The sequence below is a fragment of the Dasypus novemcinctus genome, chromosome 12 (genome assembly GCF_030445035.2).
Source record: "Dasypus novemcinctus isolate mDasNov1 chromosome 12, mDasNov1.1.hap2, whole genome shotgun sequence".
Lineage (NCBI taxonomy): Eukaryota > Metazoa > Chordata > Mammalia > Cingulata > Dasypodidae > Dasypus > Dasypus novemcinctus.
The window spans coordinates 98,870,206-98,896,543 of NC_080684.1; the positions used below are offsets into that span (position 1 = coordinate 98,870,206).

Sequence of the window (26,338 nt, forward strand, 5' to 3'; positions counted from 1 at the left end):
AAATGAATAATAAACCTTTAAAAGAAAGTAATGATGGAAAGTAATGAGATGCATGGGGGTAAGGAAGATGGGAGGATACATCATTAGGTAAGGTTGTCAGAAATGGCCTGCTTTTAAGCTGAGATCTGAATGTCCTGAGAAACCAGCCATGCAGTGATCTGGGGACAGACTGAGCATTCTAGGCAGAGGGAACAGCTAGTGCAAAGGCCCTGAGGCAGAAACGAGCATGGTATGCTGCGGGAACAGAAGGAAGGCCAGTGCAGCTGGAGCAAGGTGAGCTTCGGTGGAGGGGGGAAGCTGCAGGCAGGCAGGGACCAGGTCATGTAGATTTTACAAGCTGAGGGAAAGGGAATGGGTTTGCCTCTAAACCTAACTGGACAGCTTTAAGCAGGGAAGGTGATTTGTATTTTTAAAAGATCACCTTGGTAGTTGTGTGGAGAGTGGCCAGAGTCCCATGCGCAGTGCTGATGAGTGCAAGGAGTGCCCTGCCACGCAGGGGTGTCCCTGCGTAGGGGAGCCTCACGTGCAAGTAGTGCGCCCTGTAAAGAGAGCCGCCCAGCGCAAAAGAAAGTGCAGCCTGCCCAGGAATGGTGCCGCACACACGGAGAGCTGACACAAAAAGATGACGCAACAAAAAGAAACACAGATTCCCATGCCGCTGACAACAACAGAAGTGGACAAAGAAGACGACGCAGCAAACAGACACAGAGAACAGACAACCGGGGTGGGGGGGGAGGGAAAGGGAGAGAAATAAAAAATAAATCTTTAAAAAAAAAAAGTGGCCAGAGGGAGACCCGTTAGGGGCCCTGCACCCATCCAAGTGGGAGGCGTGATGACGTGGAGGTCATGATGCTGGAGAGAAGTGGGCGGATTTGGCGTCTATTCTGAAGGTAGGTTTTGCGCAGGCCCTGAGCTGGGGCTAGAAGTCCCAGCGGTGTTTTTGAGGGTAGCGCTTGGGAAGGGTGAAAGGGGAGGAGGCAGATCGGCCAGGGAGAGCTTCCGACCTCCACAGAGTTCTGACAAAGCCTTCACCACCCAGTAGCTTGCTCTGGGCCCAAGATGCCCCGGAGGCTGCATGGGGCAGAAATGGCCAGTCCCTCATTCTGTTTCCATGCTCAGTGGTCAGGCAGGAGTGGCTCCACATGAACAGGGCTTCAGCTCAGAAGCTGGGCTGGACCAGAAGGCCCTGCGGCTGGAGGCTGTCAGGCCCCTGCGCTGTGTGCAGCTGACGGCCGTTGGTTCTTGAGGGGAGCTGAGTGGCACAGCCCCCACCCCCGTGCGCTTGGATCCACTTCTCTGTTCGCAGAAGTCAGGGAACAGTCCCTCCTAGGTTCTGATGGGCCTCTCTTCCTGAGGGGACACTTACAAGAGGGTGGCAGTGGGATGACCTGCTGCCCCATCACTGCAGTTGGTTTGGAACCACAAAAGGTATTCATTAGCCTCCCCCAAGTATTCATTCTCAATCCCCCTGCCCCCATTTATCACCTCTGCTGGTCCAGGTGGCTTAGCCAGTGGTGTGACCCAATCCCCAACTCCTGAGGAGTTTGAACCTCCGGGAATCAGGCCAGGGCTGCTCTCGGTGGCCAGTCAGCTACGACTGGTCCAGGGAGTATACCAGTGGGCACCCGAGTGGATCCTCCGAGTCCCACACACGCTCCTTCCTGGCCCAGGCGGTGCCAGCAGCCCTACCTCTACCCCCTTCCCTTGCTGATCAGGATCAGTTACTCCCGCCGAGGTGGCGGCTGTTTCTCTTCCCTGCTTATCCTTGAACACAAAGAGTCCACAGTGCCCAGTGGCAACCATAGTTGATGGTTCAATGGGACCCTTGCTGTGGCCCTTACTACAAGTTTCAGGGGCACTAGGATCTCTAACCCTGCAGATCCAGAGTGGCAGGAAGTGCAAAGCCACCACCCCCCCAGCCCTTCCCCCGGCCATGGGGAACGATGCTGCCCTGGTTTGCCACAGGGCTGCCAATGCGAAGTGCCAGAAATGGGTTTAATAATGGGAATTTTATCGAAGGTAAAAGCGTACAGCCCCAAGGCTGTGAAATGTCCACATCAGGGTAGGCGAGATGCCGTCTCACCCAAGTCAGCTCCTGGGCCCTGGTGTCCTGGTGTCCTGGCACAGGGAGAAGCCAGATGGCGGATGTCTGCCAAGGCCCCTGCCTTCCCCTCCGGGCGCACCGTCTCCCAGAGCTCACTGTGCGCAGCCAGGCACAGGGCTGGCCTCTTTGCGGGCCTCCTCTCTCCGTCTCGGCCGCTCCGCTTTCTTCCCAGGTCCTGCTGTGGACTCTCGGACATGTGGCTCATCTCTTCTGCCTGGAGCTGCTCCAGGGGCCCAGGCTCTTGAGGGCTCTGTGCTTAAGCTCTGGCCGCTAGTGACCCCCGAGTCCTCTCTCCCATGGCAAGGTAAAAAAGGGCTGCTTTTCTCTGTGTGTCTCTCTCTGTGTCTCTGATTATATCAAGCTCTGGGAAGGGGACGGAGACCCAACCTGAGTGGGGACTCACTGACGTGGTCCAATCAAAAGGGCCTGCAGGAATGGATTCTTCAAGAACATAACTTTTTTTTTTAATTTACCAAATTCAAACTGTCACATTCCATTCTCTGAATCCCAAAGGACATGTTCTTTCCCTATGCAAAATATATTCATGACATCATAATACTTCAAAGAGCCCTACATCATTCCAATAGCAATGCTAAGTACAAAATCTCATTAAAAATCGGTTATAGGCACGCAGTTAGTCTTGGGGCAACACTCCCCTCCGGCTGTAGACCTGTGAAACTTAGAAATCAAGTCACCGGTTTCCAATATACAAAGGAGGGACAGTCACAGGATAAACATTTACTTGACCAGAGGGAGAAACTGGAAGGAAACCAGACCTCGTGGGTCCCAAACAGTTCTGAAAACCGGCGGGACATGCTCCGTTAGATCTCAGTCTGAGATGGTTTCTTCTCTAGAAAGATGGTTTCTTCTCCCCCAGGCCTCATGGGGACCGTCCCTTCCAGGGGCCGGCCTGGCAGCCGTCTTCTCCGTTCCCCCTCCTCAAGCATCTGGGGGGCCGCCGAAGTCCAGACCTCGCCCTCCAAGAACACTGGGGTGACAGCCCCTCCTTGCCCTATCTCTGGGTCCCAGGCTCAACCCCTTAGTACAGCCGGGTGGCAACAACGTTCTCCCTGAATTCTGGCTGAACAGTGGGGTGGGGCCCTGACGCTCTTGAGCCACCCACCCAGCCCGGGGCCTTCCAGGGGGCAAGAGGGGCTCCAGCGAGGCCCAGAAATGTTTCCACAGTCACGGCGGATGCTGGGATTAGGCGTCTAGACCGTAGAAGGGGGAAGGAAAAGCTTTCCTCTGTGGGGAAGCCCAGAGATTTCCAACCAGGGTTTCTGCTTCCCTGGAAGCAGCGAAAGGAGCCAACCTCGCTCACGGGCTCGGGCAGGAAGCGAGGACATCTGCTCCCGGGCAAGCTCAGGAGGGGCTGAGAGCCAAGGAGAAAGCGTGTGTCCTCCGTGCAGGGGACCCTGGGAGGTGGCCGGAAAATGTGCACCCGAGTCCAGGGCCAGGGAAGAAAGCCTACTGGGGTCACTGGTTGGGGGGGGGGGGGGCTCAGGACGCGTGTACTTCGTGCCTGATGAGGTTCAACAGCCATTTCTCCAGCCCCCGGAGGAAAGTCCGTTCTCGGCCGGCCCTGAGGATTCCGAAGGTACTGCACTTGCAGGCAGGGAAGCTGAGCTTCGGTGCCAACTTACCTGTTGAGGCTCTCCGGGAGCCCCCCTGTCCTCGTCTTTAAAATGAGCATTTGCAGACCTGTCCAGCCTGGGCCAATGCTGAAAGGCCTGTGAAAAAGAAAACGGCTCCTAAGGAAGGAGGATCGGGGGTAGGCAGGGCCGAGGCTTTGATGGGGCTGGTTAGCGGCGAGGAGCGGCCCGGGAGCCTTAGGGGAGTGGCCGTTCACGTGTGTCCAGGGAGGAACCGAGGGTGCCTGGCAGCATCCCCTCCACCTCGAATACCATCTGTTTCCCATCTAGCTCAGGGCACCCAAGGTGAGCTTAGTTAGTGGAGGGCAGAAGTTGGGAGGCTCTCTCAGAGGCTGGAAGGAGAGACAATGCATGAGGACAAGTAGTGTACAAGCCCCGGCTGGCTGTCCCCCTGCTCCTGCTCACTGAGCCTGCCAGCCCTCTTCGGGGCCCACCCTTGGGGTGGGTTCCTGCCTGGGTCTCTCTCTGTGAGCTTCACCTGCCGCCAGCGTCCACTGCAGCCGTGAGCAAATTGGACCCACATGTAGTCCAGGCCTCCATGCCTGGCCTGGTATAGCTTTGGCAGAGAAAGCAGAAGCCCAGGAATTGCCAGCCTGGGAGCTCAAAAGGTGGCAGGAGGGAAGCGGACTTGGCCCAGTGGTTAGGGCGTCCGTCTACCACATGGGAGGTCCGCGGTTCAAACCCCAGGCCTCCTTGACCCATGTGGAGCTGGCCCATGCGCAGTGCTGATGCGCTCAAGGAGTGCCGTGCCACACAGGGGTGTCCCTCACCTAGGGGAGCCCCACGCGCAAGGAGTGCAGCCCGTAAGGAGAGCCGCCCAGCGCGAAAGAAAGTGCAGCCTGCCCAGGAATGGCGCTGCACACACGGAGAGCTGACACAACAAGATGACACAACAAAGAGGAACACAGATTCCCAGTGCCGCTGATAAGGATAGGAGCGGTCACAGAAGAACACACAACGAACGGATGCAGAGAGTGGACAACTGGGGGGAAGAGGAGAGAAATACATTAAAAAAAAAAAAGAAAAGAAAAAGGTGGCAGGAGCAGAAAAAGGTGGCAGGAGTAGTGGGGGGTAGGACGGGGCGAGCTCCTCCCAGCAGCTGCCACAGAGAGACACCTCCCCCCCACCCCCGCCAGCCCATCGCGCAGACACATGGGAAATGGGCTGGCTGCCTGCCCTAGGCACACCCCTGTGTACTCACCACCAATAAATCAGATCTGAACCCCCTCTCCCCCCGCGCCAAAAGAAAAAGTAACTGAGATGCAGAGAGGGAAAAGGACTTTCCCAAGATTACACAGCAAGGAGGGTGCTTAGAACTGACACTTAGATGGGACTTACTATGTGCCGGGCCCTGTTCCAAAGGGTTTCACTTCTTAATTCTTCTAAGACTCACGAAACCCCAAAGAAACAGGTGTGCTGCTATCATAAATAGTGATGCTGAGGCAGAGACACGTTAAGCAACTTGCTCCAGGCCACTCAGCTGCTTAAATGTGGAGCTGGGATTCAAACCCAAGTCGCTGGAGCTCACGGCCACGGCAATGTACTGCCCCTCTGGCTGGAAGCCCGGTGACGGGAGGGCGGGTCAGGCAGGGCTGAGGCCTGATGGTCAGGGATAGGGTTTGGGAGCAGGGAGGGATGGCAGAGGGGAGTCAAGAGGGCCCGTTAGGAGGAGGGTCTGTTCAGCGGTCACGGTGGCGCGGTGAGCGGGCGTGGCAGGGGCAGGCAGAAACCGCAGTGCTCTTTGCCAGGCTGCCTCTTTCACCTGCTCCTTTGACCCCATCTTTCCTGTGGCTGGGTGAATTCGCAGGCATATCTCCTGGCTTTCTCAGTCTCTCTTGGCTGTTTACCTTATCTTTTAGATCTTTAAAAGCCTAGACTAGTCTGAGAGCAAAGTTTTAAACTCATCCAATTTCTGAGCTTCTCCCCTCCCCCAGCTCAAGCCTGCCCTTGACTCAAAGACCCGGAATGCGGAAGGAGGCAGAGGGGGCTTCTCCCCTAAGGCCCCAACTTGACCTCCCTTCCCACCCCTGCCCTTGGGTGCCTCTGCTTTCTCCAGGGCTGGAGCTGGGGGCACGGGAGCAGGGGAAGTCTGACCTGGTTGGTTCGGGTGCAGTCTGGGTGCGTGTTCTTGGGTGGGTCGGATGTCTGGAAGCTGGCTCTTTCTCACTAAGGGCACTGCTGTGGGCCCTTTGGCTCCCCCACCCCTAGCCCGTTGCTGGGGATGGCCCACCTGCCATTCCTCCCTGAACAAAGCCTCCTCTGGCTGGCTGGCTGCCTGCATCTGGCCTTGGGGGTCGGCCCAACACGGTTCTCCCGGGTACACTCGTACTGGCCTCCCATGCCCTGCCCTCAGGCAATCCTCTCGGGCCGGGGCCCTGTTTCAAGATGACCTCAAACCAGCCACATTCTGCAAGGTCCACGCTGAGGCCGTGGAAAAGAGAAACGTGTTTGCCTCTTGACCCTCAAGTGCTGGGAGCAGAGGGCACCGCAGCCAGCCTCTCACCTTCATTCTCAGGTCCTAGTACCCCCCAGTTGCAGGGGACCACACTCTCTGGATCTCTGAAGCCCCCTCACTCGGCTTAAAGTGACGGGGCGGGGGGAGAGAAAATGCCAACTCTCTCTAAGGAGATCTCGCTCTCCCCAATTTCCCACCTCACTCACGGCTTTTCAGGCACACAGTTTGGGAGGGGTGATGAGCCAGGACCACGTTATGCCCATCCCCTTTGCCCGTGCACACTTCAGAATGGGGGTACTTTCAAAATGGGGGTACTTCCTCAGCTTCGGGGATCGTTCCGGAGTGGGGGCATTCAGACTGGGGAGGAGGAGCAGGATGGGAGTGGCATTTCCCTCCAGGGGTCGGTAAGTCACAGACACTGGTGATGAGCCAGAGAGGAAGGAGTCAATGACACCGCAGGTTTCAGGAGGAGAGAAGGTGATGAGTCAGGCAGCCTGTGGGGGGCGCCGATGCGCAGTCAGGAAATTGGGTTCGAATGTGAAATTTGAGGGCATCCTGCGGAGATGGGGCAAAGTGCTTGAAGCTGGGGCCTTTGAAGTTCGAGCGTTTGCATTTCAGCTCCAGCTCCACAACTTACTAACAGCATCAACAGAGCAAATGACTCAACCTCTCTCTCCCGTTTCCTTGGCTGCAACATGGGAGAATTAATGCAAGAAGGAAACTGAGGTGCAGCTCAGAGCCTGGCTCCTGGAGGCACTCAGCAGAGCAGTAATTACTATCGTTCCCCGTTTTAGAGACGGGGATACTGAGGCACAGATAAGCAGTATGTCCAAGGTCCCACCCAGCCAGGCAGGCGGCCTGGGTTCAGAGATTGTGCTTTCACCGCCACACTGTGCGCGGCGGTTAGGCATGTGGCTCAGGAGCATGACTGGAGGGTTCCAATCTTGGCTCAGCCCATGGCGGATTTTTGAGCAAGTTACTTGACCGTTGGAGCCTCATCTGTACAGTCTAGGTACTGTCTTCTCTGGTTTGTGAGGATTTAATGACTTAATCCTTGTAACTCATATGTGTCACCATCCTTTGAGTAATTCTGAGCTGGTAAAAATAGAGACCCCATCACCCGTTTTACAGAAGAGGGCCCAGAGGCCCAGACAGGGGGACAGACTGACCCGTGATCACTCAGTGGGCAGAGCTTGGGCTCAATCCTCTCTTTCTCTACCATCTTCGAGCATGGGAGGAGGACATGCCAATTGGTGAGTAGGCCCCTCGGAGCCCCAGGCTGGAAGGCAGAGGTCAAGGCTGGAGGCACAGACCTGGAGGCTGTCTCTTCTTCCCCACCCAGCGTGTAACATGTCCCTTTCACACCTGTCACCGCCTTCCACCCCACTGAGGGACCCGGTTAAGCAGAGCCTGGCCTTTACAGCTGAGGAGCACGGGGGGCTGGACAGGGCAAGTGTCTGAGCAGCATCAACCCAGGACGTCTGAGTCTGGGACAAGAGTCTGAGCTGGAAGGCAGGTGGGCAGGAGAGCACCCGGGGAGGGAGGCAGGGGGGATGAGAGCATGTTGTTAATTAGGACGCCTACCATACAGAAACCAAGTCACCAGGGCTGGCAGGGAGTGCCAGCAGAGCCAGAGAGAGGGCCAGCATTTTAATGAGTCCCATGGGATGACAGATCCCACATTCTCGTTTTCCAAAATGTGCCCCGTTTCCTTTCTCACAGCCAGGTATATTTGAGCCTTAACAAGGAACTCCTAAGGACCCCCAAATCCACCCCTAAAATGTGTCGCTCCTGCTGGGATTTCAGGTCACGAGGCAAGAACACTGGCAGGAGACCTTGTCTTTATCTCCCAGGACCGAGGCCCCCCGCCACCTGTCTTTGTCCCGTTTCCACCAGCCCACCACGGCTCTGCATGGCTGTTTCCCAGACTCTCTTGCTCATAACGGCTGACTGCTGGTGGCTGGCATTTAAGTGGAGACTCGTGCTTTGTCACACTCTGTGCCATCCTTTGGAGAAGGCAGAAAAGACTTCGGTGCCTAGTTGCACTAATGAAGGCCACTAGACATCCTGTCTAGAGGTCTCGGAGGGAGACCTGTTCCCATTTAGCTTCAACTCAGACTGACTCCATGTTCTGCCTGCTGTTAGGTATTTTTGTGTCCATCCTCAAATCTCACTGTTCTAAGAGATTTCAGAAACTTGGGGAAGGAGCGAGATATAAGGGAATGAGAGTTCTGGGTTACTGTCCAAATATATGAGGGTTTAAAAAATTTTTATTTTCATTTCTTATCCTATTGATTTTTTTAAAAGATTTATTTATTTTATTTCTCTGCCCTTCCCCCCACCCCCAGTTGTCTGTTCTCTGTGTCTACTTTGCTGCGTGTTCTTCTTTGTCCGCTTCTGTTGTTAGCAGCACGGGAATCTGTGTTTCTTTTTGTTGTGTCATCTTGTTGTGTCAGCTCTCCATGTGTGCGGCACCATTCTTAGGCACGCTGCACTTTCTTTCGCGCTGGGCAGCTCTCCTTACGGGGCGCACTCCTTGTGCGTGGGGCTCCCCTACGCCGGGACACCCCTGCGTGGCAGGGCACTCCTTGCGCGCATCAGCACTGCGCATGGGCCAGCTCCACACAGGTCAAGGAGGCCCGGGGTTTGAACCGCGGACCTCCCATGTGGTAGACGGACGCCCTAACCACTGCGCCAAGTCTGCTTCCCCCTATTGATTTTTAATTTAATGATATATGATCTGATACTGATTTCTTTAAACTTACTGAGATTTGCTTTATGTCCTAGTACATGATACATTTTTGGAAATCTTCAATATGCGCTTGAAAATAATGTGTTTTCCCTAATTGTCAGGTGCAGGATTCCATTGTTATGTTGACTCTCATCATTTGCGACTTCCTTCTTTTTGTGTGTTTTATAATTTTAGATTGTGAACTCATATTTGTGAGGGTTTTATCAGTTCTCCCAGGTGGCCTTGATTGTGGGGATGCCTCACCAAGGAGATTTACGTTTACTTTTGCCACATGCTCTGCGGGTGTTACCAATCCTAGATTCACTTTTTATACCAATTTCTAGGCTGGGGAGTTCTGGGACCACGTGGGTAATGGAAATTCAAATGCCAACTTGGTGTTAGGGAAGGCCTAGAGTTACAGCTTCTCAAGGGAGGCGTTTTCATTTTTCCAACAGAGCCAAAAATGAGACAGAAACTTCCTTGACATCTCCCTTTGCGAAAGGGTGATTTCCTCCCACCCACCCACGTTTACTCTTTCATCGAGGATGTGGGTCAAGCTTTATTCAGAGGGCCTCAGTTCCAAGTCCCTGGTGGCAAAGGTCCAAGGCGTTGTCTACATAGCGTTAAAGTCCAAGCTCCCTGGTGACCAAGCTCGGCAAGTGCCACCACCTCCACCCTTGCCCCCAGGTACCACCTGTAGAACCACCCACCCTGCAGGGCAGCAAGGAACCAGCAGGGGCTCGTCCCTCTGGTTTTGACCTTCCTCTTCGTGTGTGGTCCCTGGGGATTTCTTTGTTTGCTTGGCTGCTTTGGTGGGTATTTAAAAGGATATTTTGTTGCATTTTATCCAGTGTCCTAGCAGAAGGCTCTTCAGAAGTCCCATCTACCATGCTCCCCTCTCTGCTTCTGGGTGACCTTGGGAAGTCCACCGCCTGGGGCCCCTCCTCTCACCTGTCAGAGGGGGTTAATCAGCCCCCAGTCCACGCCTCAACCTCACCAGTTGCTCAGTGAGATGAAAGGTGTGCAAGGGTGGGGCGGGGGCTGCAGGGAGGGCTGGGCGGCAGCCCCTAGAATTTCCCAGTGACCTCCAGAGCTGAGCACCTAAGTCCCCGGTGGGCCCTGGTGACTGATCAGAGTGGAGAGAGGCCCCGGGACAAAGCCTTTCAACGAAGGGACGGATCCCTCCGGCAGTGCCCAGGTGGGCAGGAACTTGCTCAGAGCTGCAAATCCATAGAGGAGAACGTGCCCCGGACCCTCCTCCCAATGCCTGCTCAGGGTGTCCCGCACTGGACTCAGCTTCCCTCCCAAACCGACTCTTCCACCTGCTTACCTGGCCCGCGAGTGGTGCCAGCGCCCACTCCTCGGCCCACACTGGATACCCAGGGGTTTGGGGGCACTCCCTCTCACACGCTGAGAAGCCATCCATCGCCAGGTCCTCCTGTCCACAGACCCCTCACCCGTGGCCCCTCCGTGGGGCCCTCACTGCAGCAGCCCACACCCGGGTATGTCGAAGGCCTTGCGCCCCTGCGCAGTTGGCTTCCCTCCCCGAACGCTCCTCCAGGCTCAGGCGCAGTCTCAGAGCTTGCTGAGGGGCCCGCTGGGCTCACTGGCCTGGCGCTCTCCTGCGGCCCAGCAGCCGGTGGGTAGTGGGCGGGCCCAGCAGGCCGCGGAAGCCCCTTCAAAACAACCCTTTCGGAAGCCAGCAGCCCGGACAGAGGCTCAGAGGAGGCACACGGGCTTGTCATCTGTCTTGAGAGGCGGCTTGACCTTTTGATGGAGCCGCTCTGATCCTCTGTCTGCGCTTCCTAGGGCTGCTAAAACAAAGTCCCACCCACTGGGAGGCTCAAGACAACAGAGATGGATGGCCCTGCGGAATGGAGCCGGTGGCAGGGCCCGGCTCCCGCTGCGGCTCGTGGGGGAGCTCCTTGCTGGCTCTTCCAGCCGCTGCTGGAGGTGGCAATCCCTGGCCTTCCTAGGCTTCTAGATACATCTCCACCAACTTCACATGACCTTCTCCTCTGTCTGTCTCCATGTCCAAATTTCCTCTTCTTAGGAGGACACCAGGCATACTGGATTAGAGTCTCATCTTGACTAATCACATCTTCAAAGACCCTATTTCCATATAAGGTCGCATTCCCAGAACCAGCGGTCAGAACTTGAACATGCCTTTTATTTATTTATTTTTGGGTGCAGGGGGCGGGGCACAGCTCAACCCATAATACCTGCCTTTCCACTCTGGGTACAAAGATTAGAAAACCACACAACTTCTGAAAAATGACCAAGTGAGAAGTAGATGTGGCTCAAGCAGATGAGCACCTGCCTCCCACAGGGGAGGTCCCTGGTTCAGTTCCCGGTGCCTCCTGAAAAAAAATAAAAACAAACAACAAGCAAAACAAACAATAAAACCAACTGAGAGAGGCCGATGTGGCTCAGTGATTGAGCACTGGCTTCCCACTACAAGGTCCCAGGTTCAATCCCTGGCCCCTGCTACCTCAAAAAAAAAATGACCAAGTAATTTTGCAAAATAGTCCTTCTCACCCCATCCTCGCTCCTAAATTCACCCCATTTCTGAGTTTCACCCATCCTTGACCCTTCCCTCTGGGATGGGGCCCAGAACTGGGTGAGGTCAGGGATGCAGGGGTGGGGTGAGGCCGGGTCCTGCCTGACCACTGAAGACCAGCACTGGCCTTGCCTCCGCGCCGCCCTCTCCCCCACCTTGGACGGGGTGTCAGGCTCAGGGCAGTTTTCTTGGTCTTGCTTTGTCCTCCTCACAATCCTCCCATACCCCTCTGAGAAATCGCTTCACACATGAACCCACAGCTAATGTCCACTGTGGTCACTAACGCAGGACCCACGTGCCTCTCCAAGGCCTCCTCCGGGACCCACCCGCCCCGGGCCACTCCTGTGGTCTAAATCCCTGGGACTGTTTCGGAGTCAAACAGCGGACCTCCCTGCCTGTAAGTGCGCAAATACGGGAAAGTGAACCCATCACCGTGGCTCCCTGACACCCCACTCCCACACCCCACCCCACGCCGCGTCACCCAGCAGTGATGAGGGGTGGTAGGCGGTAAAGTCTGGGTACCGAGTGCTTGCGTTAAGTAGGTGCTCTGGAAATTGATGGGGATTTTGGGGTCGTTGTCTGTAGTTTGAATGAACACTTCCTGGGTACAGAACTTGGTGCCAAGCACTTGTGAGGCCGAGGGGGAAGCAAGGTGGGTGGCACGGGGAGGGTGGAGAGTCCTGGTTCCCCACCCGGCCCTTCCCCTCGCTCCAGCCCTGGGACCCGTCCCCCGCAGGCCTGGGCTTCAGCAGTCCCTGTATCTAGGACCCTTCATGAGCAGAAACACGCCCCCATTTGTCCTGCTGTCGCCTTGCTGGCCCAGAGCCAAGCCCATTGCAAGTGCTCAGAGGCCGCTGGATGAATGCCTTGGAGTCCCATGGGCCAAGCATGAAAACCTGCTGCTCACTGTCGTCATTGGCAAAGGAGTGACAGAGAAGATAAGCCAAGGGCCAGCCAGGTGCCAGGTGCGGAGCTGCAAACTGGGGGTAGAGGCGAGACCTGGCTGATCCTTTAGGGAGGGGCACGGACAGGCCGACTGGTCAGTGCTGGGGGAAGAACGGGTCCAACTCCCACAGGTGCGAGGGAGGGGGTCCACAAGCAGTGAGAGCAGCACGTGGGGAGGGCGGTGGGAGCCGAGAGGTGGGGAGGGCGCCTCCTCCCGGCGGGCTCCCGGCTGCCAGGCTGAGGAACGGGATGTCCGAGGGCAGGGGCTGGCTGAAGGTTGGCAGCAGGGCTCCCAGATGCCGGGGGCAATGGGATGGAGAACATGCGGGTGACCAGCTTGTTAGGGACGCAGCCCCATCGGCCGTCCGGGGGTTACTCGGCCACTGGCTCCTCCGTCTCCACGGGTGCTCTTACTCCAACAGGGAGGGTGGTCAGTGGTGGACCCAAACACAGACCCCCCTCACCTGGGTGTGCTTTAACTCGGCTAATTTGAAAGTTGCACGGTGGAGGGAGCGTGGGAGTTTAGCAGCTTGGAGACCCAACAGAGCGTGCTTGTGCAGGCCAGCAGCAGGACGAGGTGGTGACCGCGTCCCCGCGCCCTCCTGTAGCAGCAGGTGCTTTTCAAAAACCACAGTCGCCACAGCAGAAACGAGGCAGACGACACGCCCGTCCCAGGGGCGAGGCTTAGCTTCGGAATGTGACAATTTATTTGGGGGGTAAAAGAAGCTTTTCGTCCCCCTTCCTGGCATCGATACAATATTGAAGAGCAGCAGAACAAAACGTACAAGACGAGAGTCATCGGCACACACCCGCCCTCCCCCGGCCCGAAGAGAACCAAACCCACACCCCAAAGACGCCATCTTCACCTGCAAGCTCTGCTGGGGCAGGGGCAGGGGCGGATTGGGGGACCCCCCCACCCCGGAGCCGCACCTCCTTGGCTATTATCCTAGCTTTAACCGCTGGAGGCAAAATTTAGCCAGCTGGGAGCTGGATGGTTGAACCACGGACAAGGCAACAACACTTCATTTTTAAAATGAGAGAGAAAAGAGACAGCGCCCCTCCCCAAATATAGAGCTATATATGTATATTATATATATAGAATTCACTCGTGCACAATTCATTAAATGAGCTTTGCAAAAATTAAAAAAAATTATAAGATAACATATTTCTTTAGGCTTTTGTGTCTTTAAATTAAAACCAACAAAAAGAAGTCTCCATCTCCGCTGGGTCCCCACAGCAGGGCAGGCTCGGCGACCTTCCTTTGTCTACCTTGGCTTCCAGTGAGCCGTTGCCCCATTAGACCGTCACCGCCCCTCCCTTCTGCCTACCGATGCCCTGCATACAGTTGGCACTCGCTGCTGGCCTAAAGGGCTGACTCCATCGAAGTGGGGTCCTCCCTCCCTACAGGACCCCGGTCTCCCTATTTCTGCATCTTGGTGACTGTCAGAGAGTGAGGGGGGCAGGAAGCCCCTCCCCTGGAGTCACAGCCCCCCACTCTGGGCTTCTGGGATCTCAGAGGAGATGCAGAGAGAGAGAGAAAACAAAACCTTTTTTTTAAAAAAAAAACCTTCCTTTTCTCTTTTAAAAAGTGATTCCTCAATTCATATAAACCCCGAAGAGGCTGCCTTGGGCTAGTGCATGGGCGGCGGGAAGCGGAGCTGCCCAGAGCTGACGGGCTCTGCTGCCCAGTGCAGGTGAAGTGCAAAAAAAAAAAAAAAAGGTTGAGACAAAGTGGTGAGTCCACTTGGGTTCCCAGAGCCCATCAAAGGTGGAGTGGCCCAGTCCCCCCCAGCAGTCTCCTCCCCGTGCGGACCTCGCGGGGCACCAGGAGCGCTGGCTCAGGGGTCCGCCCACCAGCCTCGCAGCAGCCCCAGCTTCAGAGGGGCTTTTCCTAAAAGGCCGGAGCAGCCCGGGCTCCAGGCCCTGCCTCAGAGCCCCCGGCTCCTCCCCTGTGAGACGGGGCAAGCCTGCGCACCTCCCGCTGAGGCCCGGGACTCGATCATCACCTCTTCCCAGGGCAGAGGAGGAATGAGGCTCATTTTGACCTTGACCCCTTGGCAGGGTAAGCGTGCAAGGGCGCTGTGGGAGGCTGGAGGCCCCAGTGCCAGTCAGCCATCTTGACCACCCTCTAGCACCCAGTAGCCGGTGGGACAGCGGCGGGGCTTGGTGCAGAGGTGCTACTGCTCACCACACCCATTTCACAGAAGGGCACGTGAGGGCCAGAGGAGACCGAGAAAGGGGTGGTTCCAACTTCCATCCTCAAACCAGGGACACCGGCCCTCACCTGCTTCTCGGGACGTGTGGGGAGGGAGTGGCATTTCAGGGGACCCATACCCCAACCAGTATGCAACATAGGAGAACTATACAAAAATAAAGCAAACCAGACTGCAACACCTGCGTGGTGATCAGGCAAACGGAAAAGCAGCAAGGGTGAGGGAAGGGCCCGTGGGAGGCTGATCCGTGCAAATGGCGGCGGTGGCGGCAGAAGCCTCTGGGTCCCAGCTCAGAGCCACGCTGGGGAGAGAGGTAAGGTGGCTCCACGTGGCCTTGGTCCCATGCCCACACGGCCCCCACTCCAGGGTGGCGGCCTGCCTTGAGGCAGGGTGCGTGCGTGACCCTGAACACACCCCAAGCAGGGCAGGCCTGCTGGGATTGGGGTTTGGAGGTGCAATGCACCCACAGAAAGCCCTCAGAGCCGCCACCCACGATCCTCCCAGGTCCACGGCTTCTCTCCTCCTGAAGCCTGCAGCCCTGGCCAGGGACGCTTGGGGGTCCCAAGGTTTTGGGGGTGGAAGGGACCAGATGGCCCTACAAGCTGATGAAGGAACTGTAAGTATCAAGAAACCAAACCCTGCCTACACACCAGCCTTCCTGGAGAAAACCAACAGTGGGTTCCGAGGCGGAGCCCCGATGGCCCCCATCCCACCCGTCCCAAACCTCGGCCTCCACTTGCCATGTCCCTGCAGCTCCTGGCTAGCTCCCTTGGGACCAGCTGTCACCCCTCCCTCTGAGTCGGGAAGGTGTGAGGTCTGAGCCCAGGTTGGCAGGTAAGACGCGTCCTGCCTCGGGTCGAGGAAGAGGATGGAAGCCGAGGCCACCGGAGCAGGGCGGGGCGCCCGCCCCTTCCGACACTGCCACCTCACCTGTGCAATCACTGCGTTACTATTTTTTTCTTTAAATATCTCTCTCTCCCCTCCCCCCACCCCAGAGGAATCCCACAGTATTTTTTTCTATCTTTTTTTTCCTCTTTTTGTTTTTTTTTTGCAAAACTAATTCTTTCACTTTCCTGTCATAAAATCACCTCTGAAAACACAACTTCTTTACAAAAAAGTCACGAATGACACAGACTCTCAGGAAAACACATTTCTATGGTCTCTGGAAACACCTGTAACTGGCACCCAGGTGGGCTCTCACCTGGGGGGAGTCGGGGGAAATCCCCTCTAAGGACAGAGGAGAAATACCAGCCCTTTTTTGGGGGAGAAGCCAATTGGCACTTGGACGGCCACAGAGCCAATGCAGAGGGCGGGGAGGGGCCCAGGGGTGCCCCCAGCTCCTGTTTAACAACCTGGGGGAGGGGCGGGACGGGGGCCGCGCCCCAGCCCCCCCACCCTGCGCAGGCTGAGGCCTGGGGAAGGGCGTCCTCCGGCTTAGGGAGGGAGTTCTGTCCCTTAGCTGCTCCAGGTGCCCTGCCTCCCTCCGGCGCTGTGAACTTCTGAGCGATACCAAGTTGGAGGTAGCGATGGCTGCACATACCAGGAAGCTACCTTGAGCCACGCACAGGGACATGCTACCCCCGCCACACTGAGACCTGGGCAGTGACCCTGGGCTGGCAGGCTGGCCACTGCCCGCTGGGCCCACTCCCGCTTCTGGGGACAAATACCCTGGCTGTCCTGAGGCCCGCAGACCCCCCTCTGCAGTCCCTCCCAACGCCGGCCTAGGACGGGGCTTTCGGTCGCTGCCGCTGGCACGAGTCCTTGGTGCCCGGCAGCAGAAGGAAAGAGAAGCTGCCCAGGTCGCCGGAGGTCTCCCGCCGCCTCGGCGGTCAGAAGCAAAAGAGAGGGGGCGAGGGAAGCCGGGGAGACCCCAGGGCCAGTTTCCAGGCGTCCTCCCCCCTCTCCATATGCCCGGGAGGAAGGGAAAGCTTGGGGTGGGGGTCTCCCCCTCCTCGGTCTCCACTGTGCCCAGTCTGCAGCGAAGGCCCGACTGGTCAGGCCTGGCAGCTTCCAGTACCAGCTCCTCAGGCCTGAGCCTCGGTCCCCACCCGGCTGCCGGCAAGGGACGGCCCAGGCCTTCGACAACCCTGCTCATCCCGCGGGCCGCCGAGCGCGCAGCCCGGAAAGCCAACTGCACATGCGCAGACGAGCGGGAGCGGGGTGGTGGGCGCGCGCGCGCTCGCACGGTTCCCACGGGTTCTTCTAGCACCTTTGGTCGAGAACTGAAGGGGCCTTCAGATGCTGGGCGGCGGCGGCAACGGGAGTTCCCTGTCAGTTCCTGCCACCTTCCAGGCGGAGGTGAGGACGCCGAGGGGGCGGGGCTGAGGACACCTGCCCGTGCCTTGTCCAAGGCCCCTGCCTCTGGCCTCCGCTTCAACCTCCGCCCAGGGCCTGGCCAAGCGGGCGGGAAGCCATCCTGCCCCTTGTGCCCAGGCATCGGCGGAAGGGTCTGTGCTCACCCCGGGATGGGGCCCTGCAGGGGCCTCCACAGCTGCCAGGCTAGCACCGAGAAGTCAGATACCGCGCACGAGCAGGAAGCAAGCTGGGAAGAGATGCGGGCGGGACGTGGAGGGGACAGCAGAACCTCGGCAGGCCCCACGGTGCATGGGGCACAGAGGTGCCCTCGCCCCACTCTAAGGTGGCCCCTACCCACCAGGCCCTGGGGCTCCAGCTGTCCATTCCCACCCCTGGGGCCACACAGAGCTGTCTGAAACAAGCGAAGCACAGGCAGAGGGGTCTGGGGGTGAGGGCGGGGGTAGGAACAGGAGTGTGACTCTGGGCAGGAGGGCTCCCCCAAACCCCCCTACTTGGTGGAGCCCCCTCACTTGCTGGCTCCACTGCCACCCCCACCCCCTGTGGCGCCTGCCACCCCAGCCGCCACCTTCTCGAAATCCTCAGGGTTGCAGAATTCCTTGATGGTGACCGTCAGAAGGTTGCTGGTGACATCGGTGACGACCACGTTGGAGCAGGGTGACATCTCGGGGCGCCAGTCCCCAGCCTCCGGTTCGGAGGAGGCCCCGGCGGGCTCGGGGGCTGGCGGAGGGGCCGGGCCCGTGGCAGTGGCGATGTCAGGGGGTGCCCGCTTGCTGGTGGCCGCCGACTCGGGGGAAACAGACAAGTCAAGCACCTCGGGCTCACGCCAGTCGGGGGTGGGCAGGCTCAGGGTCTCGGGGAGCAGCTTGGGGGTCACGTTGCTGGGCTCGTAGGACGGCGGTGCAGGTGAGGGGCAGCCCAAGGAGCTGGAGCTGCGGGCGTCGTAGGGGGCGGCGGCCAGGAGCAGGCCTGGGCCCGGGGGGGCCGTGACGTCGGCCTTGCCAGCTGGCGGGGGAGCGAGGGGGGTGGGCGGGGGCTTGTTGTACAGTGCAAAGGCGCCGAACTTCATGTGGCGGATCTGGGTGCGCAGGATGCTCTCGCTGAACTTCTTGCTCTTGCCGATGACGCGGTTGCGTGAGGGGACCTTGGGGCGGGCCAGGGCCCCGGCCCCCTGCCCGGTGCCCCCTCCGCCCGAGCCCTTGTCGATCACCTTCAGGTTCAGGATGATGCGGTTCCGCTTGGGCTCCCGAGGCTTGACTTTGCGATTAATGATGCGCACTGTTTCCGAGAAAGGCGAGATGGGGGGACGCAGGCCGGGGCTGCCCCCCTGGGGGTCCGGGCGGGGCAGGGGGCGGCGGGACATGCGGTGGCAGCGGCGGATGTCCTTCTTGAGCCGGTGCACTGCTGCGCTGGAGTGTAGCTTGGGCGAGGAGGCGCTGGCGCTGGGCTTGACAGAGAAGTGCACATCGCTGATGCGGAGGGCTTCGGCCTGGGCCCGGGCCTGCAGGGGAAAGGGAGGGGTGGGTGGGGGACTTGGCCTGCAGGGGGGGGTGAGGGGCTCGGGCGAAACAGAGCAGCAGTAGTACTCATGACGTGTCTTGAAACCAGACAGGGCAACCTAAGCCAAAGGGGGCAGGTTAGGCTTGGAGTCCTGGCCTCGCCAGACTGTTTCTCTCCTACCACCCCTCCCCCCCAGCACACCTGTCTGGGCCCCAGGGACAGAGGGATAGTCGCTGTCCCTGCTGAAGCTGCACAAAGCTGACCATCAGGACACGTTTCTGTCCACACGGACAGAGCAGCCTTTTCCTCGGGAGTCCCCAGGTACCCCCCGTTCTGAGGAGGGTCCAGCCAGCCTGCCACTCCTGGGCGGACCAATCCTTGGTGACAAAGGAAGAGGGCTCTTCCCTGCTCCACGCGCACCAGCCCTGCTGGCCTACTTGCAGAATCCCAGATGCTCACACCTCTAGCCTGGCCCTCCCCCCAACTTGCCCCCCAACATTCACCTCCGGGACAGCCCCCCAATCCTCCAGGCTCTGACAAATCTGGGCAAATGGATCCCAAAGCCTGGGATTCTCAACCCCATCAGAAATGCACTTGGTGGGGGGTGGGCCTGGCGAGGAGACTGACCAGGCCACCCTCTCTGTGCAGAAGCAGCTGCAGGCAGCTCAGGCTGCGCCTCGGGCTGCCTGGGGCCCTCCTATGCGCCGGACCTCCCTAGAGCCACCGGCCCAGCAGCCCCTAGAGCCAAGGCTCCAGCAGCGTAGCAACTCGCACTTCACCTTGTGGCAAGACAGGGGTGTGGCAGGGTCCTGCAGACCCCAAGTTCCCGTCCAGCCCACTATTACCAGACAACGCCAAATGGCGGGGCAAGGGGCACCCCAAAGCCATACCAGCTGTCCCCCATAGCCAGGCCCCCATCACTAAACATGCGGTGCCCCAGGGGCTGTGCTATGGGGGCAGTTGAGCAGCAGGCAGGGTGATTGCGTGGGGAGTCCAGGCTTGGGGGATGGCTCGTCGGAGCTGGGCCTGAGCGCTGGGGCCAGGGAACCCCAGTGTGCCTGCGGGGCACCAGCTGAGCCCCAGGCCCCAGTGGTCTGCTGAAGGGGTGCTGCTAAGACAGACGATGGCAAGAGGCAGAGCCAGGTGGGAGGCCATGCAGACAGGGCACTGGGTACAGGGCTGGGGGGCCTTGGGAGCAGTGGCAGGTACAGTGATATGTGGTGGTGGTGGCTTAAAGAGGAAGGACACACTCCCTCGGTTCATCTGTGAGCTCCAAGAGAGGGATCTGTGGTTTGTGGTTTCTCCACCTTGCCATCCGCCAGCACTGGACACTTAAGCAGTGCCAGGGAACCAGCCTGTACGTCCCTCAGACAAGACTAGACTACACTTTACTACGGCCCCAGGGGTTAGCTGACTTACTAGCTGAATGAGCAAGATTATCTTTATTTGGAACACAATCCCCCCCCCCCCCCCCCCCGTGGGAGGCACACACTGAAGACCACAGGGGCGCCAGGAACAGCTGGGGCCTCCTGGGGCTGCTTGGCCAATACTCCCTTCAGCCACTAGGTGGCAGCACACAAGGCCCAGCTGCCCCAGCTCAGTGGGCCGAGCCACCCAGGCCCCATGCCAGATCCCCAGGCACTGGGCCTCTCACACCCCTTCCCAGACAAAGGCAGGAAAAGCCCAGGCTTTCCTTGGCAAGGCAAAGCAGAGCCCTATGCAGGTTCGTCCCTGCAGGAGCTTGGGGGTTCCCACTCCTCCCGACTCCGTTTACTCCCCCTGCACTGCTGAGCAGCCAGGCTGCTGGAATTATCGACTTGCAGAGTCTGGGCGGTGATGGAGCCGGGGGGAGGGGTACAGAGCTGTGGGCAAATGTCAGGCTCGGGCTGACACCCCAGCTCTGCCAGCCTCCCCATGCCTCACTTTCCCCTGGTACAATCATAATAGTCCCCACCAAGGGGCCCTGAGATGCAGGTAATATAAGCCACCTGCTTAGCAAGTGTCTGGCACGTGGTGTGTCCTCAGTAAAGGACTCGATTGTCCCCTGGGTGCACACTAATAAGCAACTGTCTTTTTTCTTGATGCATGGTTTCAAAGTGTTTTTACGAGAAACATCTCTTACTTTCATAATTTCAAAATATCATAAAAAGAAACAGATTGGTTTACTCTGCCCTCCCGCCACCCGGCTGAGAACTCTCTGCAGGCAGGACGGGGTCCTTACGCATTTCTCTGGCTGGTGTGTGGTGGAGCTGCGGGCTGGTGAATTAAGTGATTCTTTTAACACTGGGTGAAGGACACACAGCTGAGGCCTTGGCAGGTACTGTACGGCAGCATGACCGCTTAAGGCCCCTGGATTCTGCCACTGACTAGCTATGACGAGGGACAAGTTATTCTTTAACGTCTCTGACCTCAGTTGCCCCATGGGGATTCCGTGACCTACCTCCTGGGCTCCTGTTCCCCTCAGAACGGTCGCTGGCACAAAGCAAGCACTAAGTGTCACCCGTGCACCACACCACACTGCCGCTCAGTGAATCACATGGCGATGGCTCGCCGCGCTGAGCTAATGGCAAATACCTGTATTACTCTTGGGCTTCCTGTTTATTTAAAGCTCAGATCAAGATCTTCTCATTTGCCTCTTCAGCCCCTCTGTCCCTCCCCTACCCCCGCGCTACAGCCTTCACAGCTTGTGCGTGCGGCTGCCTTCCCCGCTCAACCTGACGTGTGCTCCTGGAGAGACAGGACGAAGTCAAGTAAGTCGCTCCTCTCTCTGGGCCTTGATTTTCTCATCTGCAAAACGGGGATAACAATCCCCACTTTACAGGGTTGAGAGGATTAAAGGAGATGATCCACGTGAGGGCTCAGCACTGTGTTAGGCCCACAGCCTGTGCTGGGCAACTAGAGCTATCAAAAAAAGGTGTTTGGTGAACCACCGCTGAGTGTCAAGGCGCCGCGGCTAGGGGGCGCACCTGCCGCGCGGAGAGGCTGTCACATCCCAGGGGTCCCCCAGCAGCTCCATCCCCACCCCTCCCAAGGAGACACATCAAGGGTTAAGGTTGCTCCAAGGATCCCCTAAGATGTGTGCAGGCTGGGGCGGGGGCCGCAGAAACACAGAATTCTGAAACCCATTTGTGCTTTAAAAAACAAAGCAAACCCTGAAGCATACACTGCCCCTCAGGGGGGCTGTGGGGCTGAGAGCCCCTTGAGGCCCACCCCACCCTTACCGGGTTTGGAATCTTTTGAGCCAAGGGGCTGATAGGAGGTTTGGCATTCTGCTGTCTCCCTCCACAAGGGGCCCGTCCTGCCCTTCCCATGCCAATTCCCACAATGTCACAGGCTGTCACAGTGGGCAGGGTCTGGGGACATGCTTAGCCAGAGTGGGGAGACGGAGGGCACCCAGGGCGGGGTGCCTGGCCTCCCCTCTCCCCCTAGAAGAACCACCGGAGATGGCTTCTTCTAGAGTGAGCCTCGCCTCCCTGGCCATGGCCATCGCGCTACGCTTTCCCTGGCTGGCACCCCCTCGTCCCCACTAGAACCTCGGGAAAGAGCCAGGGGTGGGAGGAAACTGAGGCTCAGAGCTGTGAAGTCAGGGGCCCGGCCTGAGTGGCAAGCCAAGTGAAGTGATTTAAGGTCAAATTCAAGTGGGATTCCCCAGGGAAGAGGAAGAGATGAGGGCGCACCTACCCCTGACATGAGGGAGTGGGGGAGGGGAGGCAGGCAGAACAAATTCTGGGAGACGTGGGAGCGGGGGGCAGGGAGGCAGGTGACCCCCAAACGCCTCCTCTGGCCCTGTCAGGACGGGGGAGCATCCTCACTTCACCCCTGGGTTTTAACTCCGGGGCAAAGCCGGAACAACTCGAGAGCTGGGGGAGACGAGGGACTTCCTGCGGAGAAGTACCCTCCCCGCCGCCCGCCGGGCCGCCCCCACCTGCCTCAGCCCCTCCCCCCGGAGGCCTGCAGGCCTCCCCACACCCTGGCGGTGCCAGCGCTGAGGATCCCCCCCTCACTCCCGGGTCCCTCCTGCCGGAGCCGGGGCCGGCCGGGGCCTGCTGCCAGGGGCTCACCGGGGGCGCACAACCAATCCCCGGCCCAGCTGGGGCCCCTCCGCAGAGGCCCGCCCGTCTGCGCGGCCGCGCTCAGCCCCGTCCCTCCCTTCCAGGCCCCGGGCCGCGCCGGGGCGGGGGGCCCGCGAGGGGGCGGCTGGGGCCGGGCCAGGTTACCTTCAGGAGGAAAGTTTTGGGTTTGGGTCCCCTCTTCTTGGGCCCATACAACTCACGCTCCCTCTCCCTGCGGCAGAGAAACGTCAACGGTTAAAAAAAAGCGCCCCCCCCCGCCCCGTTCGCGCCGCCCTCCCCGGCTCGCCCGATGCCCCGCGCGGCGCCCCAAGCCCGCCGCCCCTGCCCGCTCCCCAAACTCACTTCTGCTCGAAGGCGGCAATGAGCCGCGAGTCCAGGATGTTCTCCTCGGGCTCCCAAGTGCTGTACCTGTCGGATTCCACATGCACGAAATAAACACGGAGGGGCCCGAGCTCACGCCGAGAGCAAACGTGCGCACCCAGAAAAAAAAATTAAATAACAACAAAAAAAGCCAGGCCCCGGGCCCGCCGCCCCTCCCCCCTCGGCCCCGGCCCCCCGGCACTCACTTGATCGCCCACCCCTTCCATTTCACCAGGTACTCGATGCGACCCTGCAAAACAGAAGGGGGGAGACGGGGACGGGGTGTGGGGGTGGGGAGGACGCGGGGGCGCGAGGCGGTGGCGGCGGCGCGGGGGGTGGGCGGCGGAGCCCGCGCCGGCGGGACCGCTGCGCCCCGACCGCCCCCGACGCGGGCACCCGCTGCGGGGAGAGGCGTCCCGCCTCGGCCGGCCGCTCACCTTGCGGATCCGCCGTTTGATGATGGATTCGGCCGCGAAGACCCGCTCGCCCACTGCAGACAGCTCCATCTTGCTCAGCGGCACCCACAGCCCATAATACTCCCCTGCTCCCGCGGCCGGTGCTGCACCGCTCGCGCACGCGCCGCTGCTCGGAGGCCCCGGCGGGCGGGCGCGCGGCGGGGCGCGCGCTCGCGCTCCAGCTGCGGGCCTTCACGTGACCTCCGGGCCGGCGCGCCGTTGCCAAGCCTCCCCCCTCCCCCGGGGCGGTTGCTAGGGAAAGTGAGCGCTCGCGGGGCGGGGGCGCGCGCTGGCTCTTAAAGGGGCCCCGGCGGGCTGTCGCAGCGGCGGCTGGATGGCGAGCGGACTCTCGGCTGGTGAGAAGCCTGGTGAGGCTCGGTGCCGGCGTCCCGACGCTTGCTCATCCCCCGTCTCCAGCTTCCCGGCCCCAGACAGCTGACAGCTTCCCCCCTCCTTTTAATCCACTGTGCACATCCCGCTGGGCCCCCGCCGGGGAAGAGCCCGGCAGCTCTGGAGTCTTTGCAGCCGCTGCGCATCCCCCAGCGGAAGTTTGCAAACAGTTAAATATGATACAGCAGAAATGCATTTGCTGTTGCCTTGCCAGGCCCCGCGGGAATTTCTTTAAAACCTTGCCCCCTCCCATGCCTTATCCATTATTTATATATCCGTGGGAGTGTGGTTTTGTAACCAGTTCAGATGAATTAAAACAAAAAACAATAGCGCAGAAAATGAGGGGATACGAGGAAGGAGGCCGAGAAAGGCCGAGGTGATCCTGTATAGCTGTCCTTTGCCAGGGGGCACGGGCTGCACCTGTCTTCCCCCGGGAGGACCCGTGAAGACCGCGGCGAGAACGATGTGGCGTGGGGGAAGGGAGGGAGAGGCGGCGGGAAGAGATCCGGCCGCCCGTACTCCAGATCGGGCCCAAAGCGGGTCATCCTTGGGTCATTTGGCAGAACCGCTCCCGGGGTCCTATCTGTTTTCTGATGGCCCGGGCGCCCTGGCCGCGCTCGCCTCCCGTCCCCCGCAGATCCTCTGATGGCTCCGCCATTGCTCGGGGCGAGACCAGCTCCAGTTTGCTATTTGCGGAGAGGATGGGGGACTTGGGCTGTCCTGGAGTGGACCCAGAGTAGTCCTGCCACACAAAACCCTCCATTTCTTTGATTTTGAAATTATTTAAACTTCAGTTTTCGTTACACCAATAGTCTTGTTCTTTGTAAAAATGATATATATTTATACACACACATAGGTGTATAAACACAGGTAAGGAAAAAAGCAGCTGTCATCATCTGGCCCCCAGAGAAAACCATTGTCAATATCTCCAAGAATCTTCTTCCAGCCTCTGTTCTATGCCTATATAAATACACATGCATGTGTATCTGTATATATACATTGAATTTTATTTAACAAAATGGGGTCTTATTAGTCACTCTTCCTGGAACTCCGCTTTTCTCCCTTAAAGATCTAAAGGGGACATCTTTGGGTGTCATTAAATACTGCTTTCACCATCATTTGAATGACTGTGGTGGGGTTAAGATGGGGGCAAAGGAATCAGGGATGTGGTGAGGCTCAGGATTGTCTCTTGCTTATGTTTCTTGTTTATGTGAGTGGTTTCAATGCAACTACATTTGAAAAATTTCTGCTATCCATTCCTGCATCCCTGCAGATTTGTCCAATGATTACCTTGGGAGAAATCACCCTTTAAAATCGTTATGCTAGCCGAGAAGCAGCCATTTGCCTACCAACCCCAGGTGAGCTCCCATGGAAGACTAAAGTTGCCCCCCTGGGGCAGGGGGGTGTTGGATAGGCAGGTCAGTGGTGGGGTATGGCTGTGAGTACGTGTGTGCACACACACATGTGTTATGAGGATGTGCGTACATGTGTGTGTGTTATGAGTGCTTGTGTGTTCAGGCTAAGGGAGGCAGACAGCAGGAGGACATGAGTAAGCATGAGTCCATTTGTTAGTTCATTCAGCAAGTATGTGTGAGCATTTCTAAAGGCCAGAATTTGTGTTAAACTGTCCAGAAACAAAGGTATCCCGGTGTTTTAATTTGCTAGGCTGCCAAAAGCACAATACCAGAAATGGGTTGTGTCCCCTGCTCCCACCCTGCCTTTCGCTTCCTTACACTTTGCCCGCCTGTTCCTCGTAACCTCCCTGTATTATGGCCCTTCTCAGCAGCAGTTTGTGCTGCTGCCTCCCTCCGCCCCTCCTCCCAGCCACTGTTATCTTCCCCCTCCCAGCCGATGCTGTTCTCCCCGCCTCATTTCAACCGCCCTCATCCCGGATCCGCCCCGGCACAACCTCGGAAACAACCCCCTCTGCCATCAATGGCTTACGTCATAAACCGCAGGTCCGCCCTTGCCTCTGCAGCCAATCCTCAGCTGCCCCGCGGACATGCCCCTCCCACAACCTCCCCGCCTCCATGACACTATAAAACCCCATGTACTTCCCGAATAAAATCAGACCTGCGCATAGACCTCGTCTCCGTGGTTTTTCCTCCATCGAACCGCGCGTCCCCACCAAGCCTTGAGCCGCCCGCTGCCGCCCCGGTCAGGCCGTGGCATAGGCCCGATCCCCGGCAGCGACTCTCCTGCAGTGACCCGCCTGCAGTGCCGCAGCGGAGGCCAACAGGGTTGGCTTTTACAATGGGAATTTATTAGATTACAAGCTTACAGTTCTGAGGCTGTGAAAATGTCCAGATCAAGGCATCATCAGGTGATGCTTTCTCCCCAAAGACCAGGTGCCAGCAATCCTGGACTCTTCTGTCACATAGCAAGGCACATGGTGGCACCTGCTATCCCTACCTTCTCTTCTGGGTTTCTTTACTTTCAGCTTCTGGCTTCCATGGCTTTTTCTCTGTCTCTGTATAGCCATCCCATTGTAAAGGATTCCAGTAAGAGGATTAAGACTCACCCTGGGTTATGCCTTAATTGAAGTAACCACAGCAAAAGTCCCACCTAGGGAAGTGGATTTGACCCA

General features: G+C 58.4%; 2 protein-coding genes and 1 long non-coding RNA gene across 4 annotated transcripts in view; 1 reads left to right on the forward strand and 2 right to left on the reverse strand.

The window, feature by feature from the left end:
• Positions 1-7,433, reverse strand: part of NPTXR (neuronal pentraxin receptor) — a 33,841-nt gene extending 26,408 nt beyond the window's left edge. Inside the window, exon 1 of the mRNA XM_058309133.1 lies at positions 7,381-7,433. Within this exon, the coding sequence (XP_058165116.1) occupies positions 7,381-7,433 (53 nt within the window). The remainder of the gene's footprint in view (positions 1-7,380) is intronic.
• A 3,661-nt stretch (positions 7,434-11,094) lies between these two features.
• On the reverse strand, positions 11,095-23,919 carry CBX6 (chromobox 6). Of its 2 annotated transcripts, XM_058308819.2 has the most exons (6): positions 23,344-23,879; positions 23,113-23,156; positions 22,889-22,954; positions 22,691-22,757; positions 17,542-18,474; positions 11,095-11,302 (listed from the first exon to the last, which is right to left on the reverse strand). In XM_058308819.2, exons 1-6 carry the CDS (start codon positions 23,410-23,412, stop codon positions 11,243-11,245), a joined length of 1,239 nt encoding a protein of 412 aa, XP_058164802.1. In that variant the 5' UTR covers positions 23,413-23,879; the 3' UTR covers positions 11,095-11,242. The 2 variants fall into 2 exon arrangements, with proteins under 2 accessions (XP_058164802.1, XP_023445741.2); XM_023589973.2 differs by lacking the exon at positions 11,095-11,302 and having other exon boundaries at positions 13,132-18,474; positions 23,344-23,919.
• LOC105746507 (uncharacterized) lies at positions 23,649-25,650 on the forward strand. The gene is made up of 3 exons (XR_001118850.2): positions 23,649-23,729; positions 25,025-25,109; positions 25,600-25,650. It is a non-coding gene; the product is annotated as an uncharacterized lncRNA (long non-coding RNA).
• The last annotated feature ends 688 nt before the right edge of the window (positions 25,651-26,338 follow it).